At 44.0% G+C, this 19,174-nt stretch overlaps 1 protein-coding gene across 2 annotated transcripts in view; it reads right to left on the reverse strand.

The window, feature by feature from the left end:
- mdn1 (midasin AAA ATPase 1) overlaps positions 1 to 19,174 on the reverse strand; it is a 73,846-nt gene that overhangs the window by 20,128 nt on the left and 34,544 nt on the right. For both annotated transcript variants that reach the window (XR_004947279.1, XM_024291598.2), the window contains exons 46-72: positions 18,066 to 18,274; positions 17,839 to 17,987; positions 17,565 to 17,764; positions 16,317 to 16,534; positions 16,104 to 16,217; positions 14,988 to 15,117; positions 14,806 to 14,912; positions 14,600 to 14,733; positions 12,457 to 12,623; positions 12,099 to 12,219; positions 10,252 to 10,465; positions 9,935 to 10,175; positions 9,734 to 9,857; positions 9,484 to 9,648; positions 9,206 to 9,417; positions 8,749 to 9,136; positions 8,559 to 8,668; positions 6,116 to 6,782; positions 5,870 to 6,031; positions 3,697 to 3,976; positions 3,387 to 3,625; positions 3,113 to 3,208; positions 1,485 to 1,579; positions 961 to 1,085; positions 739 to 888; positions 222 to 331; positions 73 to 146 (exon numbers count right to left, since the gene is read on the reverse strand). Coding sequence is in view for 1 of the 2 variants with exons in the window: in XM_024291598.2 (XP_024147366.1) it covers positions 73 to 146; positions 222 to 331; positions 739 to 888; positions 961 to 1,085; positions 1,485 to 1,579; positions 3,113 to 3,208; positions 3,387 to 3,625; positions 3,697 to 3,976; positions 5,870 to 6,031; positions 6,116 to 6,782; positions 8,559 to 8,668; positions 8,749 to 9,136; positions 9,206 to 9,417; positions 9,484 to 9,648; positions 9,734 to 9,857; positions 9,935 to 10,175; positions 10,252 to 10,465; positions 12,099 to 12,219; positions 12,457 to 12,623; positions 14,600 to 14,733; positions 14,806 to 14,912; positions 14,988 to 15,117; positions 16,104 to 16,217; positions 16,317 to 16,534; positions 17,565 to 17,764; positions 17,839 to 17,987; positions 18,066 to 18,274 (5,001 nt within the window). In the remaining variant the exon portion in view is untranslated. The remainder of the gene's footprint in view (positions 1 to 72; positions 147 to 221; positions 332 to 738; positions 889 to 960; positions 1,086 to 1,484; positions 1,580 to 3,112; positions 3,209 to 3,386; positions 3,626 to 3,696; positions 3,977 to 5,869; positions 6,032 to 6,115; positions 6,783 to 8,558; positions 8,669 to 8,748; positions 9,137 to 9,205; positions 9,418 to 9,483; positions 9,649 to 9,733; positions 9,858 to 9,934; positions 10,176 to 10,251; positions 10,466 to 12,098; positions 12,220 to 12,456; positions 12,624 to 14,599; positions 14,734 to 14,805; positions 14,913 to 14,987; positions 15,118 to 16,103; positions 16,218 to 16,316; positions 16,535 to 17,564; positions 17,765 to 17,838; positions 17,988 to 18,065; positions 18,275 to 19,174) is intronic.

A 19,174-nucleotide genomic window follows, 5' to 3' on the forward strand; every position in this document is an offset into this window, starting at 1 on the left:
AAAGGAGGAGAAAGGAGGCGTTAGGGAGTTTCATCTTCAGCGCTGACGTTCAGGAGGATGAGTCCGTCATACCGGTGAGTCTTCTCCACAGACTGCTTGATGGACCAAAAGCTGACGTCGTTCCACCTGGAGATCTTCACAAAGTCCTGAAAGGAGGAAGTCAGTCATCACAGCAGAGCTGAGTGAAGCTGGAAGCATTCATTCATGGTTGACGAGTGTACCCTGAGCTCCTTCTCGATGGGCTGTCTGAGCTGAGAGATTCTGGTCTGGATGCTGTCAGAGAACTGGCTGTAGTATCTGTGGAGGTTCCACAGGAGAGCCGACAAAGACTCTGCAGACACAGACAGACTGGTATCAACTCTGATCCAGCAGCAGATGCTGGACCTGATCTGAACACCAGGAGAAGGAAGAACGTCTTCCACTGCCTCCAAATCCAGGTCAATATTAAAAGAACATATTTTTCCTAATGATGTAACGATTCAGCCAAGCCACGCATGCACACACACACTCACAGTGAGCCTGCATGGAGAAATGTGATCTGCTCTGCATTTTTCTAAATTCAGGCACAGGCCCAGACAAACGATTTTTTAATTTTCTGTATCAATAAACATGTCGACGAGTTTGAATGTTTTTTTTAACTGATTCACAAAGAATCGTCACATCCTTAAGTTTTCCTAAAGAATGTAAATGATTTTAGACACAGGTTTCCCCTCTGTCTCTAGACTTCACCGTAACTACCTCGTCCGGGCCGGTCCGGCACCAGCAGGAGGTGGCAGTGGAAGCTCAGCAGCATGCCGAGGCGCGTGTGGAACTCGCCCAGAGAGGAGCCTTCAATGAAGGCCTGCAGCGTGGAGGACGCCGAGGACAGAGAGAGGCGCTCCACCTCACCTGGATGAAGAAGAGGAGGGAGCCCTTCATGTCTCAGTAGGATCAATGGTTTCTGGGAGTTCTGATACTCACCTGAGTCATTCTCCGTCCTCTGCTCCTCTAGATACCTTTCCACCAGCTGGTAGATGGAGAACCAATGTCTGCTGGACTTCTGCGAGTGTCGGATCATGGCGTTGTCTAAACTGTTTGACCAACAACTAACAACAAAACATCATCAGAGGAGTAGTGTACTATTACACACAGTCAGGATCCTCCAGACAGCTACAAATATAGAGAACTATTATAAAGTCATTGAAACTCTATTGATGGTAAATGTTGATATTGATGATATAAGTGAACAGCTCGTTTACTACTAATAATAACTAACGTATTTTAGTAATATTCTATTTCTAATATCACCAAAGACGTTCACCTAAATAGACACTAAGATCCGTTCTTCTCTATTCATTCTATTCATTGTTTGATTCAAAAACACGTCAGAGGCCTTCACCTCTGACCTCTCCCAGAATTCATTGCACACTGCTGTATCTGTGAACGTGTGTATTTTAATCCCAACAAATACATAATAAAGTCTCAGACGCTTTTCTTCTTCTTACTTCAGCTCCAGTTTGCGCCACTGGATGATGAGCTGGGTGACGGCTTCCACTTCCTTCCGCAGAGAGACCGCACGGCTCGCGTTGTTCTCCCAGTCCTGACCAGGGCAGCAGAGAGCAAAAACCATTACTCTTCCACCGCCGTGCTCGACAGTTGCTAGTACCTTTTGAGAGCAGATGTCTGCAGCTGGCTCTCGTGAACTTTATTCCAGATGTTTTAGGATTTTTAAGATGCAGTTTTCTTTAGATCACGGGTGCCCAAAGTGGGGCCCACGAGCCACATTTGGCCCACCAAAGGTCATCTTTTGGTCCGCCAAGTTGTGGCTGCAGAAACCCATTGATTCTCTATGATGTTCCAAAACTCTACAGCTGTAATATACTTTTGGCCTTCGGCTGGTGCTGTTAGCACTTTCCTTGCCAGCGGCTATGGATGAAACTTGGGGTGTGGTGGATTACGGATAATCTGTGATCCGTACAGATCAGTAACCACGGTTCGGGTCACTCGTGTACTGCGGATCGCCCCCCTCCCCCTCCTCATCCACCGCTGTGTTCCTCACGTGCGTTATAAAATCATTTCTGTTCACACCGAATGCAACTGGTGTCAAAATCCTGTTCTGTACACAGTCTTTGTTTTAACAAGTGTCAAAGTTTCTTCTTGATGTTTATCCAAAACCTGAAGCTTCAGCCGCTTGTGGGCGGAGCTTCCGTCAAAAATTGTTCTCAAGCTCGTCAAGAATGACATCTATACTGAGAGATCAGGTTTATTTCTGTTGAGGAGCTGAATAAAAGCATCTGTACACGACTCTGTGTTGGGTCCAGGTCTCCCAGTGAGGGGCCGCATCTTTGTTCATGTTCAAAGTTTAGGGATATGAGTGTATATTTATACTCTGAAGTACTTTGTAGATGTTTTCTCGAATATTTGTTTTAAAGCTTTTCAAAACTGTTATTTTAGACTTTTATCTTCTTGTTTTTTCCTTCTCCTTGTATTTATTTATTTTTTGTCCCTTTTTACTGAACACAGACCCTAAAACCATGACACCATCTGAACCGCGAGTCTTGTGATCCGTTACACCTCTAGTTGAAACAACTCTCACGTGAGTCAGTCCTGGGCTTTTTGTGTTAGAAATTCCCATGATCCTTCACGGTCACTTCTGATGCTTTTAGCGGCTTTCTCAGCTACCCAAGATGGAGCGATAACAGCGAATGGATAAAGACCAGATCCACGTCTCTCATTAGGATCCCAGTTTGCTGTTTTCATTGGAAGAAAGTTTGTTTAAATTCTTCTTGTTAATAAATGATGATGTTAAATGTTTCAAAGACAAATGCTATTTTGTATTAAAATTAAAGTTAAACTCCCACTATTTGTCACACACCCAAGTGTGTGAAATTTGTTCTCCGCATTTGACCCCTCCCCTTGGGGAGCGGTGAGCTGCAGACACAGCCGCGCTTGGGAACCATTTGGTGTTTTTGGTATTCTTACTAATGTGTGTTACCTTAATGAAAATAGAATCAAAATTCTTTATTTTTTTACGACATGCAAAAAAATATTGCATTTGGCCCAAAGAACGTCATATGTATAGATAATAAATATATCCAAACTGCAGCTTGACAGAACAGGTGAAAGAGCTTACCTGTGCTTTGGAGAGAAGAATCTCCAAACCATTCAGGAACTTTGCCAGCGGGCTGTCCAGACTGAAGGCCAGGATCCTGTCCATCACCACCGTCAGCTGGAGAAGCAATGAAAACAAAACATTTTGAGTTTCTAGACAGAAAAGATGTTAAATTGTTGAGATTTCTCAACTAAAACACACGTCAGTCTGAACTAGGGTTGCATGAAGTTGAACAATGGAGCTTTGGTCGAGTGCAGACTCAGCCTTGGTGCTGACTGACTGCAGATTAACGGACCTGAACGAGCGCTGGGTGTTCGGGCCAGTCCTCCAGCCTCTGCCTCACCGCCTGGCTCAGCTGCTCCAGAACCGGGAGGCAGAGACGGGCCTCGCTCATGTTGGGCTGCTGGTAGAAGTCGTACGGTCCGTCTGAGGCGACCTCCAGACCGTGGAGACCCCCTGAGCTCTGCACAGTGTTCTGGAGGAGGGCTGACAGCACCAGCCCACTGCCCGTCAGCTGCTGGTCCACTTCTGAGTCTGGAGAGGAAGAGAAGAACCTGGTACCACAGACCTAAACTGCTAACCATGAGAGCTGCACAGGTACCAACCAATCAGGTAGTAGAAGCGTGACATCATAGGGGATGCGATCTGATAGGAGGACAGCAGGGCTTGAATGTGATGTTTGCTGTGATTGGCTGGTGTCGGGTTCTGGTACCACAGCGATCGGGCGTATCCCAAACAAAGGCGCTGGTGCACAGCGATCACCATGTTCATCACTGACGGAGTAATGACCCCCGCCTCGCCGGGCTGCTGCTGGGCTTCACCGTCTTCCAGCCCAGAATCTGCCGGACCTTCCAGAGTGGGCTGGGACACGATGTCTGCAAAGTCCTGTTCAGAAGGGGGCGGGGCATGAGGACACACCGACAGGCCACACATCGTCTAGCTAGGCTAGCACTGACAAAATAAAAACATGTGCTGAGACTAACTAGTACGGCTCACAATCATTAACTTTTTCCAAATTCTTCAGAAAAGTAAATATTTTAAAGCTTATTTTGAGATATTTTACATTTTAGCATTGCAATAAGCGACACAGACATTTATCTGAGCATGTTTCTCATTATTTATGAACGTGCCTAAAATTTCACAAATTTCAGTTAGTTTAGGCCTTTTGGCAAACTCTTCTTAACCTTCACACTTTCAGCATCAAACCCACTTTAGCTCATTTCTCTTTTACATTTTTAAATGTGTAAGTACTCTTTACAGAAAATCCAAATGTATTTTTAGTTTTTAAAGCAACGACTATTGTTTTTAGTTGTTTTAAATTCTCACTATGACGATTATTGTTATTGAAAATACATTCTCAGTAGAGTTTTAGTTATGATTTTGTAGTTTTTAACCAAAATCCCACAACCTAAATGTCCTGAAAAGACATTTTTCATGTTGATCTGAAGCCTCTCTTTCCAAAATCTCCTCAGGAATTATTTTCTTGCAGACTCTAAATTCTTCTTTTGTATTTTCAATGAAAGTGAAATGGTTCCAGATTTTGCTCCAGATTTTCATGCTGTCCTCCGTGTGTGACGGACCGCTCAGCGCAACACCCCCCCACACTAGGTGCTCACACACGCTCGGTGGGCGCGGAGAAGAGAGGAGTAAAAGAGTTAATAGTAAAGAGCACCGACCTCCAGAAGGAGTCCAAAGGAAACAGTGGTGAAGCTGCTCGTCACCATGACTGTCGTCACGGCAGATCGGTCAAAGTTGCATGAAAATGTAAAGTTGCAAGGTGTGCAACAAATTGTGGAATTTACTTGAATTTCCGTTAACAGTTGGGATCGCAACATCGTGAAATCTTGGAGGGACTGACTAATGCATGGATGACCCCCCCCAGGATGAAAGACAACCCTGCAGATTGGGTTTTCTTTTGACCTCAAAGCTGCTTCAAAATACTACAGAATGTTTGGGTCTTTTATAAGGATGTAAAGATTCTTTGTGAATCGGTTAAAAAAAAAAAAAAAAAGATTCAAACTTTTTAACAAGTTCATTGTTGTGGAAAATTAAAAATCATTTTTTTCTTGGCCTTAACCTAAATGTAGAAATGCAGAGCTGATGACATTTCTCCATGCAGGTTTGCTGTGAGTGTGAGGGTAGCAGACAGGCTGTGTGTTCTTCAGCTGCACTTCCTTCTCGGGAAATTCTCGGATTTAAAAGTTTCACATGAGTCAGTCCCTCCAGGATTTCGTGATGTTGCATGGCAACAATTAACGCAAATTCAGCAAAGCCCAGATTTGCTCCTCACTCTGCAATTTTACTGCAACTTTGATCAATCTCCCGTGACAACGGTCATGATGACGATGCAGCTTCTCGACTGTTTCTCTTCTGACTCCTTCCTGGGAGCCGTGCTCTTTTTTATCAACTCTCTTTAGCTCTCTGTCTTTTTACTCCACGAGCTACGCTTGAACGGTGCGAGCGTGAGCGCAGGGTGGGGAGCGGGTGGAGCAGCACAACGTGAACCGAGTATGAAAGGATTTGTGATCATCAATAATATGTATAATTATTTATTTGTATTAAATCCTCTCTGTTAGTAGGAAAACAGACAGTTTGATGTAAAAAGAAAACACACTTGGCCTTAAAAAACCTTCAATTCATTATGTTGAGAAAAAAAAAAGGAAAAAAATCGAAATCGTGACTTTAAAACTGTGCAAAGAATCAATCATGGTTTGACTGAATGGTTTCATCCCTGGCCTGTTGGAATTGTTCATTAGGAATCACCAGCAGATTTCTGACCTTGTTAAACTGGGGGAACCGGGACCTGAAGTCCTTCTCCTCCTGCTCCTCCTCGCTCAGTCCTGATCCGTGGAGTCTGCTTCTGTGGCGGTACAGACTGGCCTCCATCTGCTCCTTCTCCTTTTCTCGCCGTTCCTGCTCGTCCCACTCGTTCACCAGCGCCTGAGGAGTGATCCACATGTTCTCACACCATGACAACGACCTCTACTGTTCTTCACTGCAGCAGAGACAGAAGAAAGTACAGACCTGACAGATGTGTCTGAAGAGGACGTGCGCCTCTGGACTCAGCTCCCCGGTGGACAGAGCGTGGCACTGCAGGTACAGCAGGGCGTTCAGAAGCAGAGTGGAGGACTGAGGGACGACGTGGCCGACGTCCTGCTGAGGCAGGAGCTTCATCAGGCTGCGGAGGACATCCATGCAGGACGTGGAGCACAGGAAGTCTGCCCGAGCCAGATCTGAGGGCAGGCTGGGGGACAGCGAGGGGAAGGCCAGCAGGCAGGACATCAGCTGGAGCAGTCCCGGCACCGGAGTGAGAGCCGCGGCCACCTGAGACGCCACCATCCTCATGCCGTGCCGCAGCTGCAGGATGCCGGTTCTGATGGGGCTGACCACGTCCGGGTACAGCGGGTAGTCCTCCAGCAGCTTCTGACAGAAGCGCTGCTGGGAGTTCTGCCACACAGCCTCCTCCTTCAGAAGAGCCTGCACTGCCGACCTGGACTTGGAGGAGCCCTGCAGGGCCTTCAGGAGCTGAGATAGCAGCTCCTCGATGGCGGCCGCGCGGCCGACGCTGCTCAGGTAATGCTGGAGCTCCTGGAAGAGCGGGGCGTACTGAGGATCACGAGGCCGGTGGGCCTGCTTCCTGCTGAGCTCGGAGATCTGCTCCTTCACCTGCTTCATGCGGACCCACAAGAAGCTGCACACAAATGAAACACCAACATCAGGCTGACTTACGCACATTAATACTTACAGGGACAATACAACTTTCTGGATAAAAACAGGCTTTAAAAACATCTGTGATCTACCGTCTAGAGCAGGAGTTAATTAGTGATCGGCAGCGTTTTTTTAGGCTAATTTGCAGTTTAGGTTCAATTTTGGCAACACGCTGACAATTTTGCCTAATTTAGTTTACCGAGGAATTTTAGGCTATTTTGGAGTTTAGCTAGTATTTAAATAATGAGCTAGCTTTTTGGCTAATTTGTCATTTACTTATGTTTTGGGGATAATTTAGAGTTTAGGTAGAATAAAGCAATTAATTTGCTAAATATTTTTGTAAAATTGGCATCTATTACGGATTTTTAAGCAATTTTAGTAAAAAAAAAAAAAAGTGAAATTTAGGTCAACTTCAGAGCTCTTTCGTAGTTCTTTAACAAAATTTCCAGTCATTTAGCAAACTTAACATTTTACAAATAGCTTTTGCATTTATGCAAATCCCTTCAGCAATCAAAGTAAATTTCGTCACCATTTTCAGCAAAAAGTTTCAGCATCTTCAGTGACTACTTTCAGCAAAAAGACTTTACACTAGCCAAACCAATCCAACTCTTTTAGTTTAACTTACATTAGATAAATGTGTAAATTGATGGCTGAGGTTCACATAGATGATAAACTATGTAGGTTTTTTCATCCCTGTTTTATACGCAAAGCAAAACTTTAGTAAAAAGTTTGATCTTTTATGAGTTAAAAGCACAAATTATCTTATGATGCACAACATTGGTCACTAGCTGTTCAGAGCTGCACTGAGATGATCCTGTTTGGAACAGAGCAGCTTTTATTTTGAAAATAAGTTATTTTTAGCTTCTGTCATACGTAAAAAGAAAAAAAATCACATTTTAAGAGATGCTAGGTTCTTTTTAAATGTTTGCTTTGGTTTGTGCCAAAAATAGACATACCGTATTTTCCGGACTATAAGTCGCGGTTTTTTTCATAGATTGAATGTCCCTGCGACTTATACTCCAGTGCGACTTATATACGAATTTTTAATGAGATGAGATATGGACCGTAAGTCTAGAGTGCCCTCTTATGGTGATCTATGCAATTACTTTATTTACTTTAGTTATTCAGACGTGACACAGAGGACGAATAATTTAAGGGATTTAGTGATATGGAGTGAGATTGCGTGCAATTAATTACAGTAAAGATACAAAGTTGATGAGTTCTTGAGGCTATAGTTAAATAAAACTGTTATGTTATATAAATGCTACACCTTTTCGTTTTTTTCATGATGCTAATATGTGAATATGTGTTGACACATATTCAGCCTGTTTTCTATTCACTTATGAATGTTATAACTTACCTTCCAGGATGATGTAATATCGTTTTTTTCAACCAGTTTGTAAAATAAATTACTTGAAAAAAATGCGACTTATACTCCAGTGCGACTTATGTATGGTTTTTTCTTCTTCATTATGCATTTTTTGGCCCCTGCGACTTATACTCCGGTGCGACTTATAGTCCGAAAAATACGGTAATTCATATTTATTTTTAAAAAAGTAGGTAATGAGTGCAAATCCAAATTTCTTGAAAAAGTAAGGCTTCTTCTAGGCTTTGATCAGAAGATAACGAGCCCAAACGGCTCTTTCACTGTTAAAGGTCGCCGACCTCTGATCTAGAGGAACTCGAAAATCCACCATGAACCAGATAAACTAGCATGAACTGAATCCTGCTTCACTGTGTAGGAGTGAGTGGTTCTGACCGGATTCGTGGATGCTGGAAACCATCCATGGTGCTCTCCTCCAGTTCTGATCCAGTCATCAGCTGAGAAGAGAAGCTTCTCGCTCTCCATTCGTCCTCCAGAGAAACCAGCTGAAAGAGGAAACGGTGAACCTCAGAACCTGCGTCCTCTTTACTCAAAACTCGTGGTAAACTTTGAGTGACCCTCCAACCTCCTGCTGAGCGTAGCTGAGCTTGTAGGCCCGTTTCAATGCCGGGTCGAAGATGGTTTGAGGGGTCCATACTTTGATCTGCAGAAGGCCCATGTTGACCCAGAAAACCCCAGCATGACTCAGTGTGTTGGAGCCTTGCGTTTTGTTCTGGACGTACTGCTGCAGACAGCTGCTGCAGGCCCTCAGCAGACCATCGGGGAAAAGGTCTGGAGGTAGGAAGTCCCTGAAGACCGTCTGGATCTCTTGAGAAGCTGGGAGAGGGTTTGGATCCTCCACCAGGTTCTTGCAGCTCTCCATGAAGCTGTCCTGCAGGCTGGGGGGCAGCAGGTGGGCCATGCTCTGCAGCTGCTGCTGCAGGACTGCACCCTGCAGCCTGAAGTCTGTTCCTCTGAGGAGACCGTTCTCGTTAAAAATGAGGAGCGTGAAGCGCCCGGCTGAAGGTCAGCAGATGTTTTACCTGAAGTCAGTCAGCGCCGCCGCACCCATGTTCTCCCACAGAACAGCAGAGACATCCTGCAGCTGCTGGATCCTCCCCTTCCACTCCCCGAGGGTGACCCGGCAAAGAGAGAGCAGAGCCGGCCCACCCGGCTCCCACCGGCCCGTACCGTCGGCGCCGAGGACCCCCACCATGCCCCGGGACCACACGGCTTTGCTCAGCAGGGCGGGACCCTGAAAACCACATGACGGTCAGACGAGCGAGTACCAGACGGGCTGCAGGGCTGCAACCGACTGTACCGTGTTAGCAGCTCCATGCTGCATCTTTGGACCGGGCCGGGCCTCACGAGTCAAAGGCTCCCATTTCAGCCAGCGGTCCGGTTCTGAGTTGAAGCTGCAGGTCCAAAGACCAGCCAAAGCCTCTGACAACAGCTGGCACCACACCAGAGGCAACGCCTCCACCAGCTGGAGAGAAGAAACAAAAAATTTAAACATCTAGACCCCGCCCCTCCCTGGTTCTGATCCATTACAGCTCATCGTCACAGCTGACCCGGTCACTGTGGAGCAGGAACCACAGAGACTGCAGCAGTCCAACGCTCATGGGGGTGGCCTGGAGGCAGAAGCTGATGTGTCTGGACAGCTCTCTGCGTAAGCAGTCCTCCTGGTTCTGGTCACTGAGGATCCACACAGAAACCGACATCATCAAAACCAGAACCGTTTGGGTTTATCCGTGTAGAATCCAGGATCTCACCCAGGAGCAGGAAGCATGCTCAGTAGATCTGCGCTGAGCCGGAGCTGGTTCAGGACAGCCAGAACCTCCGTGAGAGGCCAGAGCTGGACCCTGCGGCCCAGCTGCAGCACCTCCTCTCTGGACAGGCGGGCTCCTCCTGCTGGATCCTCCTCCTCAGACCTGGACCGGATCTCCAGCAGCCCTTTGGAGGTCATGTGGTTGTGCTGCTGCTCCACACTGAACAACAGCTTCTCCAGAACGCCTGATGAGAAGGAAAACTCCTGTGAGAACTCACGACTTGATCCAGCAGGACCACATCTGGGTCTCTGAGAACTCACCAGACTTCTGTGGATCCACCTGGTTGTTTGCCAACAGAACGAGACCGAGCGCTTCCAGGAGGACTTCTTTAACTTCAACGCCGAGTCCGGCAACCTGCAGTCGGAGCAGCTCCTGGTCCAGAGGAGCCAGAGAGCTGTCCAGCTTCAGAGCGCTCACGTCCAGAACGTCAGTGAGGAGCTTCAGCCGAGACGAACACTCAGCCACCGACTCCAGCTGAAGGAGAGAACAGGTGAATACAGCGACCACACCACCATGACCTCACCAGTTAATGACTCAACAGCTCACAGGGGGCAGTAGTGAGTTTTATTCAGCAAAAACAGGAAAAAAGCTTCGTTTTCTCCTCAATGTTTGTGGAAACTAAAGAATATTAAAAACAACTAGAAAAGTTAATGCTAGAGTGAATGCTCTTAGCTGAAAGCAGTCGCTGAAGATGCTGAAGCTTTTTGCTTAAAATAGTGACATCATTTTCTTTAATTGCAGAAGGGATTTTCTTCATAGTTACAGAACTATGAAAGAGCGCTGAAATTGGCCTAAATTTCTAAAAAAATGTGTTCTAAAATTGTTTTAAAAATCCCTGATACATAAAATTTTTGCAAAAATATTTAGTTTGTTGTTTAAACATGAACTAAACTCCAAATTAGCCAAAAGAACCTTAGTGGATTCCAAATTAGTCAAAAAAGCTTAAAATTCCTCTGCAAACTAAATTAGCCAAAACATTAGCATTTTGCTAAAATTGAAGCTAAACTCAAAATTAGCCTATAAAAACAACAGAAAACAAATTAGCCAAAATACTAGCATGTTGCTAATATATTAGCTGAGTTCCAAATTAGCACCAAAAACCTCAGAAGATGCCAAATTAGCCAAAAAAGCTAGCATATTGCTTTAATACTAGCTAAACTGCAGAATAGCCTAAAATTCTTTAGTAAACTAAATCAGTCAAAAACGTTAGCATGTTGCTAAAATATTAGCTACATTCCAATTTTTTTGAAAAATACTATAAAGATGAAAACATAGCCCACGAATATATTTAAAGGCTTGTTGCTAATCTACTTAAATGTTTAAATTTCTAGACTTTCTCATTTATTTCCTATGTGGCATATTTTGATCAATATTTCAGAAACTTTAAAGTTTATGAATACTAAAAAATACCAGCAGTAATGTCCTGAAGAAGCTGAACGTTTGGATACTGAAATTGCTGAAAGTGTGACAGAGGGATTGTGATTGTGTGAAGGCTTACTAAGCATTCACACAATCACACTGAGTGTTTGTTGGAGTCTGTTTATAGAGTTAATGATTTACAATGGATTTGTGACCAAAGTAACACAAAAAGTTATTTGCATGATTAAAGTGTTTTTTTACACTTTTTTATTTGGAGTTTTAATTATTTAGAAAATGATGCACAACTTTTGTCTCTACTCAACACTGTTCAGCTCATTTCTTCTTAATCTACGGCCGAATTCACTTAGGAAGCAGGTCACAAAGGTCCAAACCAGCTCAGGCTGCAACACAACTTTACTTTTAGCTTTACTCTCTGCTCTTTTTACTCACTCATGCAACTTATGTTGCTCATTAAAGCTGTCTTTCACTTTCACCTGAAAATCATAGTAGTTGCTGTAATCACAAAAGTAATTTACAGGCAGCTTAACAATGATGGGATGTGATTGTTTGGTCCTTTGCAGAATCTACTTCTTTATCTTTAGCTAAAACACTCAATCAGAACACCAACAAGCTGTGATTTTTCTGCAGATCTACACACAATCTAATGTTTTCTAACCATTCAAGATGTTTAGGACAACTCTACAATAAGAGCTCATGTTTGCAGAGTTTGAGGAGCTTGGCTTCAGACCTTAAAGGGTAAAACTTTCCCCAGAGTTCTCTGGAGGCCTTTGAGGGCGGCGGTCACGGAGACGGGGGTGGACAGCACGCTCTGGATGGCTGCAGAGAGCGTCTGCAGCTCCTGCTGACCTCTGCCCAAACACAAACACAGGAGAATGCTTCTGTCAGAGACGTGTGTGAAGATGACCTCACTCAGTTCTAATGATCGTTCGCAAAAACCACAGTTTTGTCAGAATCAGACATTCAGCCTGAAGTGGATCACACTTTAAAGAAAATTATTCATTAAAACCAACAGGAAGGGAGCTTGCTGCATCAAAAATACAAATATAGTAAATTTGTTTAGTAAAAGATCATAGAGAAGCATTTACTCCACGGCAGAGTGGGAGGGTCCCAGCAGCAGTGCAGGCAGGCGCAGGAGGAGGGGCTTGTGCATCCACTGCCAGTGCAGCGACAGCACGGCCACGCCCTGACGGTCCGCCGGCAGCGAGCAGCACACGTCCCAGAAACGATCACGCCACTGAAGCAGCTGCAGGATCTGAGCACCCAAACAAGGAACAGCACAACTCGTCAAGGAAAGGGGGCGGAGTCTGTCAGCAACAGCAGCCCCGCCCCCTCTGAAACATGACATGTGACTGGAGGAGGAAGCAGTTCGTCTTTTATAACACAAACCATCACTTTTCAGTTTTTGGTCAACTCTACATGTATGGAGTCAAAATTGGGACCAGAAGTTTTGAAAACCGAAATACAACAACTTAAAACAAAAAATAAAAAAACTGGAGTTGGAGCTCAAAATAAACTAGAAAAGATGCATTTCCTGTGATGATGATAGTGTGAATGCTTTTAGCTGAAAGTAGTCTGAAGATGCTGAAGCTTTTTGCTGAAAATACTCAATTTACTTTAATTGCTGAAGGATTTACTGAAAATGCTAAAGCTATTTGCTAAATGTTAAATGATTTTAATTGAAATTTCATTAAAGAACTATGAAAGAGCACAGAAGTTGACCTACATTTCTGAAAATCTTTAGTAAAATTGCTTAAAAATCCCTAAACATGCAAATTTGCAAAAATATTTAGGTTGTTGCTTAAATATTAGCTAAACTCCAAAATATCCCAGAATTCCTCAGTAAACTAAATAGGGTTAAGTGTTAGCCTGTTGCTAAAATAGAGGTTAATCTCTAAATTAGCCTATAAAAACCTCAGTAGAGAACAAATTAGCCTAACGACTACATGAATAGTTTGAATTTTAATTGTGTGAATGTTTTGCAAGCATTCACACTATACTGAAACATAATCACACTTTCAGTGATTTCAGTAACCTTGGCTGGAATGAATGAGAAAGTCTTTAAATGTCAACATTTTAAGTAGATTAGCAACAAGTCTTTGAATATATTCCTGGACTATGTTTTCATCTTTTACAGTCGTTTTTTTTTAAAAACTGGAGTTTATCTTACATTTCAGCATCATGCTTTTTTGACTAATTTAGACTTATTTTACCTAATAGCTTAGCTAATATTTAAGCAATGTGCAAGCTTTTTTTTTGGCTAATATGACACAGTTTTTTATGCTATTTTGGAGTTTAACTAATATTTTAGCCACATGCTAATATTTTTGGCATATTTATTATCTACTGAGGTTCCTATAGGCTAATTTGGAGTTTAACTTCAATTTAGTAACAAACTAATGTTTTTGACTAATTTAGTTTAGTGAGGAATTTTGGGCTATTTTGGAGTTTAGATAGTATTTAAGCAAAGCACTAAATTGGCATGTTTTAGAGATTTTTAACCAATTTTACTTAACATTTTTCAGAAATTTAGATCAACTTCAGCGCTCTTTCATAGTTCTTTAGTGAAAGTTCCAGTCTTTTAGCAAATTTAACATTTTGCAAATAGCTTTTGCATTTTCAGCAAATCTCTTATGCAGTTAAAGTAAATTGCGTCACCATTTTCAGCTAAAAGCTTCAGCATCTTCAGCGACCACTTTCAGCTAAAAGCATTCACACCAGGATCATAGCAGGAAATGCAACTTTTCTAGTTTTATGGTAATAATGATGCAAGTTTCCACTGTCTGAATTCACAGAGCCTGAAGCTCCCACCCTCATCATTCTAATTGGTTCCTCTTCTAAGCCCGCCCCCACGCCAGAAAGGGGCCAGAAGTCAAAACTAAAGATATCTGATTTGGAAAATGAAAAAAAATTCAAAATAACAATATGAGTTTGAAAACTTAAAAACTGAAAATTTTAAACTGTAAATTATTAAGGTTACATTTGACTTGCAAAAATCATCATTCAATCTTTCAAAGTATGTTTTTGTTTTTATATATTCTGAGATTCAACAGGAGTTTTTCAGTTTCAAGTTGTTGTATTTCAGTTTTTGTCCCCGATTTGGCACCGTACCTCTGCATTAAACAATAAAAAAGCAAAGCATGACAGCACAAAGATGAATGTAACGTAATCCTTTTTATTCTGATGTAGTAGAAGAACATATTAGATGTCAAATTGTCGAGATGTTCTGACCTCAAACATGAGGGGATCTGGGATGCTGGGTTGTCCGGTCTCCACGGCCTGCAGGACGAAAGAGTCCCAGAGCTGGAAGAAGGTCTGGAGGTGCACCAGGACTGGATGAGGCAGCTGGGCCACGTCCACCATCCCTGAGAGGGAGGATGCTTTCGTTACAGCCCGTGACGTCATCTGCAAACGCCGGCTGTAGAGAGCCTGCTTACCTTTACAGAAGGCGCTGGAGATCCTCAGGGCACAGTTCTGGGCAGACTGGCTGAGGGCGCAGGAGCAGAGGAGGGATTTCTCCTCTCTGTCCATCATCAGAGCCGTCCTGCCACACAAAAGCCCGTTCTACACAGAGCAACAGCCACGCAGCAAATGCTAAAGCGCTCATCTCGGCTCCTACCTGTTAGCCACAGCATCCAGAGTCTGCAGAAACTCTCTCCGTCTGTCTTCATCCTCAAAGTGAGACTTGTTGACCAAAATCTCCAAATATTGTCTGTTCCAGCGCATGTCCACCAACATCCGGTAATCATCTGGAGAGGCGGAGAGCAACTGGTGTTAGTATTAACCTGGAGCTGCAATATTCCCCCCACAGCTTTATCTGTTCCATCAGAACACTCTGGAGGAGGTCCGGTGAGGGACCGGAGACCTCCGCAATCTGTGAGTAAAGAGATCCCCCGGTCTCACCCGTGACTCCCGCGGCCCAAGAATGTCATTTACCAACCCGTACTCATCAGAAACACTCTGATCGCGCTTTGTAAACATTTATCAAAGAACACTGGAGTATTGCTCAGCATAAAGAGTTTTTTATCCAGAACAATAGACTGGAGTTTTCACGAGGATTGTCGTTCCGAGTCTGTGATTTTAAAAAAGCGTGCGCTTCCAACTGCATCAGTTAAAGTGCGAGAGAGCATCGCCATTCAGAATTTGACGGTTTGATCCCTAAGAAACACCTTCTCTGGATGATAATAATTCTCCGTGATTATCAGAACATGTTCAAGCTGTGAGTCTGTGTGCACCTGTGAGTGTTGATTTTACTTGTATTAAATCCTTTCTGTTAGTAGGAAAACTGACAGTTTGATGTAAGGAGAAAAAAGACGACATACCTGGCCTTAAAATACCTTTAATTCATTGTGTTGAGAAAAGAAGAATAAAAAATAGAAAAACAATGATATTGTGACTTTAAAACTGTAAATCGAATCAAATTGTGGCTGGACTGAATCGTTACATCTGTAGTTGTTGTCTGTGACATATGGGCTCAAATAGCTCTTCAGGGTTGAAGGTTCTCTGGTCGAGGAAGTCACATGAAGCCTGTGGGCACTTCAGCAGCTTTAAACATGCTAACAATGTCCTACTTTGAACGTGGAGCTTTTCCACAAATCTAAACTAATTGAAGGAAAACCTCATTAGACCGATCATCAAAACATTTTTTAAGCTCTCTAACCACTTAAGTTTTTTTTAATAAATCTTTATAAAGAGGAAAAAAAACAAAGCCTAAACTGTGGCTTTGAAATCTCACCTGTGTCGTGAGGCTGGAGGAACTCTGCCAGTGACTTCCCCTTTGTACCGAGCTTGCTCTTGAACGCAGCCTTCAGAGCCTTGTTACCCGCCTCCATCTGAACCAGAACCGGATCTGAAACCACGGCATCAGCATCACAAACATCCGTTCATTCAGCCGTAGCAGCAGAGGATGGAGATGATGAAGGTCTGGGGCTTTCACTCTAAAACAAACCTGGAGAATGCTGGAAGCTCTTCATCAGATGTGAGAGCCAGCTGCTGCGGAGGATCCAGTCTCCGTGAGAGGCTCTCTCTGTGACGAGCCGCACCGCCGTGGGGAGGAGCCTCAGAGGATCCGCTGGACCAGCCCCTCCTCCGGAGACATGCGGGTCCTCGTGGACGCCGCTGCCCTGCAGAGCCCGCTGCAGGTCGAGGAAGCTGAGAGGACGACTCCTACACGGAACAGGAGGAGCAGCGGTGAGGAGTCACATGATGGAAATGCTGAACGCACATCAGCAAACGCCTGAGAATCAAACCTACAAAATCAGGTGTCATTTTTCTCCAAACAACCATGTGTCCTCCCTCTACATCCAAGCTGAAAGCGGCATGGTTGCCATGGCAACGTTTAGTAAGAGGATGAGCTATCATTTTGGTTTTAACGCCTGGTTCACACTGAACGCGGAGCGGAGGCCGTTTCCTTTCTGATCTGTTCTGTGTGCGAGCCGCGAGCGATCCACATCAAATCTGGCAGGAAGTTACATCAAAATACATGAGAAAAATTTTCAAAATATAACCAATTTTTCATAATAACACACCAGAAGTGACAAACGTGATCATGTTTTTTTCAGAAAACCAGCAAACGTTCTTTCCCACTGGATTGTATCCGAGATCCCGGCCTTTGGAGCGTCCAGTTGTGTGAAAGGGAGTTGCAGGGATCTGGACAGGTGGATTATTGCGCGCATCTCGAATCAACCGGATGCCGCGGCCCGCCGGCGAGAAGAGATTTTTTGTTATCCAAATATTGCTTTTTTCTAGACTGGTGAACCAGAGATCTTACTTTCAGGGCTCTTCTTTGTCTCTCGGATTGCAGGACTAATTTCGTTATGGACAAACTGTGTGCGAGTTTTCATTGGACGTTTAAAGTGACTGTATTCAATGTGCCTGATAAAAAAAAATTAAAAAAATAAATTGAAGCAAATGAAATTGTACATTAAATAATGTTTTTTTTCCTTTGACTGAAACTGTTTACAAGAGTTGCGTTTTCATTTTACTGCACTGATTTTTCTTTTCTTTAACAATCAGTTCTTAAAGTGGTGTCTGTAGCAGAAGCTCCTGTTGACCGTCGCGGAGAAATGTGCGTCTGATGTGAATTGCAGGAGAGAGCGGATGCTGCACACTCCTCTCCGCGTCCAGAGTAGCGTCAGACGCGTTTGGCTGGAATGTGTCGGATGAGGAAAGCTTCACATCGGGGGGTCAAACTCACCGCTTGCCCTGCAGGCTGAGGGAGTTGAGGCAGAACAGGAGGACCTGCCCGTCTCTGAGGACGCTGGAGAAGCAGGAGTCCTCGGCGCAGAGGAGGGCAGACGGGAGCCCGTCGGGCCAAACTCCAGGACACAGCAGCTCGCCCCCCCACGCCTCTGAATCCAGCACCGCCAGGTGCTGCTCAATGACCTGCTGGGCCAGCTGTAGAACAGGAAGTGAGCATCACGAGGATTCTCTGAGGAACTACAAAGCCTGATAATGAGGTGGGAGGAAACCTTCTGGCTGGCGGGGGTTCGTTGACACGCCGCGTAAGCCTCACCGCAGGCGTTCCGCAGGGCGCCGCAGAGATCCAGACCTCTGTGCAGCTGGCTGGACAGCAGGGCGGCAGCATGGAGCAGCGAGGCCATGGACGAGGCCGGAGAATCTGAGAGGCAGAGGCACACGGGTCTGAGGAACCCGTCTGACGTTCACGCCACACCCATCGTCCCTCACGAGCGCTCACCCCAGATAGCAGACTTGACGCCTTTGTGGATGTCGATCAGCAGGTTGCACACACACTTTCCAGTCACGCCAGCAGTGTGAAGCAAGGTCTTCAAGTCCAGGGAATCCCAGAACACTTCTGCATGCTCCCCAGGGATGAACAGCTCCACCCCCCGGTTCCTCATGGCTCTGGAGAGCTCCCCGTGGGCGGGGTCCATGGTCAGGAACAACCTGGGCACCAAGAGTAACTCAACTAGAGAATCTGACCACAGAGAAAAAATGTATGGTACTTTGAAATTAATAGCTGGAAGTCCCTCCCCCTGCTGGAGCCGGACGGAAAAAACAAAAACATCATTTGGACCCAAAATCATTGGCCAGAAGTCCTCGCCTGGAAGCCCATTTTAAGCTTTTTACTTTTTTTCGTTTTTTTTTTTACCTTTTTTCCATTTTTATCTCTTTTTGTTTCTTCTCTCTTTTTTGACAATTTTTCTATTTTTTCCTCTTTTTCGACATTTGTCGCTCTTTTCTCTCTTTTTCTTATTTTTTCCATCGTTTGTGTTGTTTTTCTCTTTTTTTTTCCTTTTTCATGTTTTTTCTCTATTTTTTCTCTCTTTTTTCAACCTTCTTTGCTGCTTTTTTTGTCTTTTCAATCTTTTTTCCATTTTTTAGACCCTTTTTTTCGGTTTCTTCTCTTATTTTTTTCCTTTTTTCTCTTATTTTTCTACCTTTTTTGTTGTTTTCTCTCTTATTTTGACCTTTTTTGTTTCTTTTTTTTATTTATTTTTTTTTTTTACCTTTTTTCTGCTTATCCTCTCTCTTTTTCTCAAGCTGTCATTTTTGTTTTCTGTGACTCTATCACACAAAAAAACTGCATCTTGTCAGCTCTGATCAGTGATCAGCTGATTCACAAAGAAAAAGCAGCATTTCGCCGGCTCTTTCTCTGAAGGTAAACGGTGTAGTTTTACAAATTTGAACGTTTGTTAACATTGACTTGAAAGAAATACAATAATGAACATTCTCTGTCCCATTTGAAGCTCATCTTTCACACTGAACTGTTAGTTACAGTTTTTTTCACATTTAAAAACTTAAAAGCTGATAGTTCTGAAAAGTTTTTAAAATATCATTTTTGAA

The sequence above is a fragment of the Oryzias melastigma genome, linkage group LG24, assembly GCF_002922805.2.
Source record: "Oryzias melastigma strain HK-1 linkage group LG24, ASM292280v2, whole genome shotgun sequence".
In the NCBI taxonomy this organism is placed as follows: domain Eukaryota; kingdom Metazoa; phylum Chordata; class Actinopteri; order Beloniformes; family Adrianichthyidae; genus Oryzias; species Oryzias melastigma.